The 8,972-nt window shown below is 29.2% G+C and overlaps 2 protein-coding genes across 2 annotated transcripts; both read left to right on the forward strand.

The window, feature by feature from the left end:
- The first annotated feature begins 2,267 nt into the window (after positions 1-2,267).
- Positions 2,268-2,687, forward strand: LOC116032245 (zinc finger A20 and AN1 domain-containing stress-associated protein 9-like). The gene has a single exon (XM_031274735.1). The coding sequence runs from the start codon at positions 2,268-2,270 to the stop codon at positions 2,685-2,687; it is 420 nt and encodes a 139-aa protein (XP_031130595.1).
- A 2,086-nt stretch (positions 2,688-4,773) lies between these two features.
- On the forward strand, positions 4,774-5,193 carry LOC116032246 (zinc finger A20 and AN1 domain-containing stress-associated protein 9-like). Its single transcript, XM_031274736.1, has one exon. It carries the CDS (start codon positions 4,774-4,776, stop codon positions 5,191-5,193), a length of 420 nt encoding a protein of 139 aa, XP_031130596.1.
- Positions 5,194-8,972: the final 3,779 nt, after the last annotated feature.

Raw genomic sequence — 8,972 nt, forward strand, 5'->3', positions numbered from 1 at the left:
AATCTACTTTGACCGGACCCAAATCTAAAGTGGACTCCACATATATTTGTACCACAATATAGCCACTAAAATGTCATTTTATGCTATTTTTTCCAACAGTTATTTGTCCAGAGAATATCAACGTGCAACCAACCATCACTCAATTGATTATCCCATTACTCTCAGGTGAATTTTTCTCTAATATAGTTATACTTACTGAATATCAAAATATAAGTGTATCTCAAGATCTTGCAATAACTAACTGACAAGTAATTAAATTAATGATATATAATGCAATGCAAATTATCTACATATTGTATTTATACACTTATTTTAGAACACTGAATTTGAGAATATCAACGATCTACGGTCAATCGACCCAAAACAGATCTTCAATTGCACTATATAATATTTGATGTTATAATTTATATAATTATATATCGATCTAAATATTCTTAATATATTATAACAAATCCATTCCGTGCATTGCACGGGTGAAAATACTAGTTAAAGAATAATAACATTCGGCATATAGACAAATTAAATTATGTGTTATATATATATATATATATATATATATATATATATATATATATATATATATATATATATATATATATATATATATATAGTTAGAATATTTATCTAGCTCAAGTTTAACATACAGTCCATTTGGTTTGCAAAAAGAAAGATACAAGTTTGATATATAGTAAAAAAAAAAAAAAAAACAGCATTAGACAAAATTGGTAATTGATCTTGGTAAACATTCCATGTTAATTTGATTCTTAATGAGTGCGGTTTGTTGGCTTTCTTGGTTTGAACCGATCATTTATGAGCAACCTAGACTGATTTACTTTATTATAATCATTTGTTGGCTAGTGTTACAAGGCGCGGTTTATCAAGTGCACATCATCAGGTAGTGGTTGCGAGTTTCCCTCGTAATAAAAAAATGGAAGTTGATGTGAAAAATGGCGAAATCATTATAGTTGATAGACCATTTCATAATTTACTCGTTGATGGAGATACTGAAAATCACCCAAGAATGGGACTCAAGACCCAAGAAGATGACCTGAGCCCGAGATTGGCAACTCGGGACAGGCCTCCAAAGTCGGCCTCGAGCAACTAACTATTCCCGTATTGGAGCCCGTCTTCAAGCCCGGAATGGTGAGCTTTGATTGGGTCATGTAGCCCTCCCCTTGGGCCTTGATTCAGTCCTGCCGCCTCATATTTTTAGGGATTGATTAGGACTTTTTCCTTGTATAAATGACCATTGTCTTGGCATAGGCAAATCATGTTCAATCTTACTACAAGACATTCTTTGTAATATGTATTCCTATGTCAATCAACGAATGAAATACTATTACAATTTACTTCCCTTACTATTTTACCCTTATTCTATTGCGGACTTATTGATTCGTACATTCTTAGTCAATTTGTTACATAACTCATCATCTCTTAATTATTTGTGATACAAATTTAGTTTCTAAGTTTTGATGAAAGTGATGCATCGGGTCCTTATTAAAACCCTAAATCAAGGGGTTAATTTAATCTGCCACTCTTCTAAAATCATACAAAGCAAATGTATGTCAAATAATTAAATGATTAAATTTACACCATAGTGGGATGAGAGATTCAAAGTGTCAATTCCCCTTTGATTTAGTAAAGAATCATGCTATATGAATTGACTAATTATAACATTATTTTGAAAGGGGTGTTCGAGTAGGTGAAGAATGGCTTTCATACCAGAAGGTTATGATTTACGAGTTTAATTTTAATCAAAAATCACATTATAAATCACATATATTCTATATTGATATGATATTTATAAATACTTTTTATTTTAGTTATATTAATTTCAAAATTTTCTAGAGTAATTTAAATACGATAAAATACAATAGAAAATTCTAAAATTTCATTGATGATTAATAATAATAATAATAATAATAATAATAATAACTATCATTTATTTTTTTTTTATAATTGAATCAAAAAATATATTTCTTAGCATGTAAATTAATTAATTAAGTTTAATAATCATTACACTTCATAATTATCTATATATTCAAACAACAATCCTACTCCTACGCCAATATGGAAATCCTATAAACAACATATCTACCAATTTACGATTTCGAACCCGACTTGGGTTCCTATAATCATACTACCTAGCTAATACGGAATATTTCAGTTTTTATATACCAAACCCTAGCTAGCCTCTAAACCTCACAAACAAACATTCTTCAATAATTCGTAGAGATTTAAGAGCAATTGAAGGAAATCGATCAAACATGTCGTCCAACTCACAATCACAAAGTTCCCAGCCGACAAGTCCCCGGAGATGTGCCCGCGGCTGCGGCTTCTTCGGCTCGCCGGAAAACAAGTTCATGTGCTCCAAGTGCTACACCGACTATCTGAAAGAAGAGATTACCAAGTTGGCCACCGCCGTTACTCTCACGTCGCCGCCGCGGGATTCATCCGATTTGGCCGCCGAGTCTGCGGCGGCGCCGGCGAAGAGTAAGAGGTGTTTGTGTTGCAATAAGAAGGTTGGATTGATGAGCTTTGGGTGCCGCTGTGGAGGAACGTTTTGTGGGTCCCATCGCTTCCCGGAAGAACACAAATGCGGTTTTGATTTCAAGGCTTTGGGACGTAAGGTTTTGGCTAAGGAAAATCCGGTCATCACTCATGACAAGTTTCCGGAAAGGATTTGAATACTGAATTTATTATAATGTGAAAAATTAAAAGTAACTTGACCACAAGGTGTTTGAAGATTTTTTTTTTTATAAGGATTATAATATAAGTAAGAATTCAAAGTGTCTTATTGGGAGTCGTCGAATCTTATGATTATCAAATCGATAGTCTAATCAAAATTTTATTTTAAAATCAGAGTATATATGTATGTTATTATTCTATTTTTTATTTTTTTTTTACATATTTGTATGTGATTTCGTGGTAATAGACACATTATGTGTTTTAGTTTTTTAATATATAAAACGACAAGATGTCAGGGTTTGAGCCCTTACGTACCCTACATTTGTAAGCAAGTTTTAAATGAATTTTTATTCATTAAATCAATGCCTTGAACACCCAGCTAGCAACTTCTCTTGCAAAAGGAGAAATTAAATTTAACATTTCTTTTTCAAAAAAAAAAATAGTATAGTTGATGGAGATACTAGAAATCACCCAAGAATGGGGACCCATGATCCAAGAAGACGACTCGGGGTTGGCCCCGAAGCCGGCCCTAAGCAGCTAACCATGCCCTAGGGCTAACACTAGTGGTAGACCACTTTACATAAAGTCATCACTCTAGCGGTAGGATGGGAGTACGAATCTCACCAACATCTTGGAGTTAGGGCTCCCCAGGCTAGAGTTTGGGCAGCTCCCTAAATTGACGAAAGTGTGAAGATGGATCCCTTATGCACAGAGTCAATAATAAGGACTGACTATGAGTCTGATTGAGATTTACCTCCTCTAGCGACTCTTGGGCAGGGGTTAGCAGCCCTCCATTTGAATTGCACGTACACTTTAAGAGAACGTTGGTAAAAATTAAACTCATGACCATCTAAATTCAAATTAAAAATCATGCTTCACCTACTCGGTCACTCATTCCAGAGCTTTCATATTACTTTTCTTGTCTATATGTAAGAATGCATTACTTACGTCAAGTTGATGCAAATGTCAGCCATTCATAGCCTTCATAGCAGCAATCGCCAGGAAAGCTTGCATAATTATTAATGTAGACTTGTAGTCATCTATCTTTGCAATTTGACTGAAAGATGTTCAGAAAATATAATGTTCAAATAATCCAAACTCAGTATTTGATAGGGGTATACCCTTTCGTAACCACTTTTGCTTTGTGTCTTTCAATCGAATCGTTTGTATGCAACTTGATCTGAGTTTATATATCTATGCTCCAAGTTGGTTGAACTGGTAACATTTTATTGGTATTTTTGTTTCTGTGCACCAGTGGCCGCCTAGCGTATCATCAAAATTAGTGGTCTAGGCAGCCGACTAGGCTTCCGTAGCACCGACTAGACCCCTAGTCAGCCGATTAGCTATTTTTCTTTTTAAATGAGTTATTTCATTCAAAACCATCTTGTTTTGAGGTAAATAATAACCCTAAATTGTTCAAATTCAATTCTAAAAAAAATCTAAATTCCAATATTTGTGACACGAATCGAACCCTCACCCTATTATTGTAAGCAAATTTTAATTGAGACCTACCACTAGACCAATGCCTTGATGCACCAAGCAACCTAGCTCTCTTTCAAAACGAAAACTATGCTCTTAAATTATAAAATTTCTAGATATAAAAATTTCCACGTGTAAATGAAGTTAAATACAAAAACATTTCGGTCCATTTAGTTTTAAGTGTTAATTCATTTTTTTCTTTTTGGGTCTTATATTTATATATGTCATTACGTTTCTAGTCCTTTTATTAGAACATCTATTGGACCAAATGAAATGTTTTCAAAAATAATTAAATAAAGATTAAAGTGGACTAATATCTATAAATTTAGAAAAATAAATGAAATTAACTATTTATTTATTTATGTATTCCGAATTTCTGATTATAAACTTTGTATATCCAAACAACAATTCTACGCCAATATGGAAATCCTACAAATAACATATCTACTAATCTTGTCTCAAAAAAAAAAAAAACATATCTACTAATCAAGACAGATATTATCAGTTTATATATAGCAAGCCCTAGCTAGCCTCTAAACCTCTAAAACATTCTTCAGTAATTCGTAGAGATTTAAGAGGAATTGAAGGATCAGAGATCGATCAAACATGTCGTCGAACTCACAATCACAAAGTTGCCAGCCGATAAGTCCCCGGAAATGCGCCCGCGGCTGCGGTTTCTTCGGCTCGCCGGAAAACAACTTCCTCTGCTCTAAGTGCTACACCCACTATCTGAAAGAAGAGATTACCAAGTTAGCCACCGCCGTTACTCTCACGTCGTCGCCGCAAGATTCATCCGATTTGGCCGCCGAGTCTGCGCCGGCGCCGGCGAAGAGTAAGAGGTGTTTGTGTTGCAATAAGAAGGTTGGATTGATGAGCTTTGGGTGCCGTTGTGGTGGAACGTTTTGTGGGCCCCATCGCTTCCCGGAAGAACACAAATGCGGTTTTGATTTCAAGGCATTGGGGCGTAAGGTTTTGGCTAAGGAAAACCCGGCCATAACTACTGACAAGTTTCCGGAAAGGATTTAACGTTAGTCAATATAACATATGGTAAAGAATTTATTAGAAATATTAATTTCATTGTTTTTTTTTTATTTTAAAGAACTACTGAATCTATTATAATGTGAAAATGTCACAATTATACGACTTGATTACAAGTTCTTTGACGATTCTATTGTTTTTATAAGCACTAGTATTTTCGCCCGTGCGTTGCACGGAATGGATTTGTTATAATATTTAAAGAATATTTGGATCAATATACAATTATATATATTATAACATCGAATATTATATAGCGCAATTGATGAAATTGATTGGATCGATTATGTTTTCTGATGTTTTCCTTTGAATTAGAACAAATAATTGTCCAATTACCCGGGCGTGGATAAATTTTTTTTTATTATATATTGAGATAATAAAAATAAAGATGAAATTATAAAAAATTCTAATATTGAACGTGTACATGTATTTGATTATAAGATTAGTATAAAAATATTACTCAATTAATTATTTGATTATAAGATTAGTATAAAAATATTACTCAATTAATTGAATGATTATAAGATTAGTATAAAAATATTACTCAATTAATTGAATAATATATGACTTATTTGTCTAAAATTATCTTAAAAAGATCTATAAGTAATATGATTTATATAATTATATTGTTACTAAAATAAATATGAGAAAATGAGAAATAAATTAATTGTAATTATTATAAAAATAAATTCAACGACCAATGCTTAACTTAATTATCATAATAATTATTAGGAAATTATTATTAGTCAATTACACTAATATATGTGTAATTATACTTTTATACTTTAAGTATATTCATTTTCCCCATATTGCATTTAGTTTTATCTTCCTCCTCCATATTTGAATGAATTAATTTTGATTATTATAAAAATCTAACAACCCATGTTCAATTAATTTTTTTAAAGTTTAAATAACTTAGAGTTTTCAAAAGGAAAGTATAATTAATTATTAAAGTTTTTAAATAATTTTCAGTCAATTAGTAATATCCTTTTCTTTTCCCGATAAATGATTTTACTTTTATTAATAGTGTTGATACGTGAGTATACATATTATCAATTTATAGATATTAGTTAATTTCTATTTTACATTTTCTTAACAAATAAGCTTTATTAGTTATTTGACCAATAAAATATTTCATTAATTGACTACAAAAGTTTAGGCGGGGAATGAAATAGGAGGATTTTACTTTTATATATAGTATAGAATATGGATTACGATCTTTTTATATTTTAAATCAATTAGTAATATCATTTTTCTCGGAATAATGGTCAAATAAACCACTAAACTACACACAAAACTGCAATTAGGTCATCGAACTCAAAAAGAATGCAATTGGATTCCTGAACTATATAAACTCATGCAATTAAGTACAAATTGACATGTTTTCAAAAAAAAAAGTCCAAATTGACCTGTTTACCTACAATTGTGATGACATGGTGGTTACTAATTTTGAAATAAACTTTTTAAATAATTTTAATTAAAATAATTAAATAATAATAATAATAATAATAATATTTAAAAAAAAACAGACGTCTCCGGAAGTTCTTCTATTTTTTTTTAATTATTAGTTCCGATTGTTATGTGTAAATTAATATTAGGCAACCTTATCTAGGAAAAATGAAAAGAATTACGTAGTAATATTTATCTAATTTTCGTTCCATTTTTAATTGATGATGTAGAATATTATTATTGAAATATTTCCGTTTCATTTTTAATTTCCGTTCCTTTTTTAATTTATCTTTAATATTGTTTCTAATATGCCTTTATTATTTATGATGTAGAATTTTTTCCCTTTTTAAATAAATTGCAATGATATGACCATTTCCTTTTTCATTTTAGTTAATTATGGATATTTTTTTTATTTACAGTCAATTATTAATATTCATTTCCTTTTATATATTCAATCAATTAGTAACATCAGATTCATTTTTAGTCGATTTTTTTTTATTTTCAGTTAATTAGTCAATTAGAATAATAGATCCACTGGAAATTTTAATTAATGATGTAGAATATTATTACTGAAATATTTTCATTCTATTTGTAATTTACCTTTACTATTGTTTAAAATTTAAAATATGTCTTTACTATTCTTATGTTTTTATATATAGTATAGATTAATATTATGCCAATTATGACGTCCATGTATTATGATAAGTATGGTAATTAAGGAGTATATATTATTATTAAAAAATAATGTATATTTTAATTTCGTTTAATTATGGACGTAATATGTGTATGTTTAATTTTCTTTAATTTTATCCGTAATATATATGTGTATGTTTAATTTTCTTTAATTATGTCCGTAATATGTGTACCATTAATTTCTTTAATTGATTAGATAAAATTACGGCAAGTATAAAAAACCGTTTAATAAAAGTATAATGTTTGATCTAATTTCTCAATGACCATAATTATTAATATTTTATTCCAAAGTAACCATTAGCATAATTTTATATGTGTAATAATCTGTGAATTGAAATAATTTACATAATTGTATGGACGTAATAATATGTGAATTAGCATAATAATACGTGAATTGAAATAATTATCATAATTTTGTTAATCTCCTCTAATTATGGATGTAATATGTGTATTATCAATTTCGTTAACTGATTTGATAAAATTTATATTAATTACGAACAACAATATTAATTCATTAGTTGTCATAATTTTTAAGATTTTATTCAAAAGTAATCAAATGAAATGCACAGGTAATTGACATTATCTGAAGTAAAAATATATAAAATTATCGTAAGAATGAAATCTCTATGTTTAATGACCATAATAAATTTAGATGTTAAATACAGTTGGTAATTACCACGAGTTATTTAGATGGTAAATAGTATATGGTAATTACCTATATAGATTAGCATATTAAACGGATTAACATATGGAACAATGTTATAAAAAACAGGAAAGAAGCCTTTTAGATAAAATATATTAGGAATAATNTTCTCAATTCTATATTTATAATTACCTTTATAAACAGATTTAATAGGAAAATTTAGTTACAAACTTATATTAAGAGTTATGAATTATTATTATTATATTATTATTATTATTAATATTAGGAAAATTATATTAAGAATTTTAGATTATTATTACTACGGAGTATTATATTATTATTATTATTATTATTATTATTATTATTATTATTATTATTATTAACATAATAGACTTTAAATCGAGGCTACAAAATTTAATATTATTATTTCATTTATTCAAGTATAGTAATCACCATTTTTTTAACTAATAAGTGTGAATTGGTATTGTGCAATTAATGATAAAGATTAGTAATAATTGGAATCAACAATCAATGATACAATGACCCATGTTTAGCTTCCAATGCACCATTTTTTATAAAATGAAGAATTGGAATGATAAAACGAACAATTGGAATGAATAATTGAGGATTTATTCAAGTATAGTAACCACCATTTTTACCNTCTCACTATTAGTTAGAGATCTATAATCTGTAATTCTACGAAGTCGAAGATCGAACTTTAACACGCGTAGAATTGTTATGGTATGCGGTATGATTTAATTTTTAGTTGATTCATTCTGCATGTTGGAGATCCTTATGGTGTAGTCTGTATTCCATAGAGTATTTTGTAGTACTGTGATTTAGTTTGATTTTAATAGCTCAATATGCTTTAATTTTTGCTGATAAGGTTTCAAGTAGCTAGGCCAATTTTGCCATGGGCGTATCACGTATGTAAAATTACAATTTTCAGAGTGATTGTAGTGAACAATCAAATGTTTTCTATAAT

The sequence above is a fragment of the Ipomoea triloba genome, chromosome 10, assembly GCF_003576645.1.
Source record: "Ipomoea triloba cultivar NCNSP0323 chromosome 10, ASM357664v1".
In the NCBI taxonomy this organism is placed as follows: Eukaryota; Viridiplantae; Streptophyta; class Magnoliopsida; order Solanales; family Convolvulaceae; genus Ipomoea; species Ipomoea triloba.

Bases quoted from the DNA above. Each gene is read 5' to 3' on its own strand.
- LOC116032245 (XM_031274735.1), top strand. From the start codon at position 2,268: ATGTCGTCCAACTCACAATCACAAAGTTCCCAGCCGACAAGTCCCCGG.
- LOC116032246 (XM_031274736.1), top strand. From the start codon at position 4,774: ATGTCGTCGAACTCACAATCACAAAGTTGCCAGCCGATAAGTCCCCGG.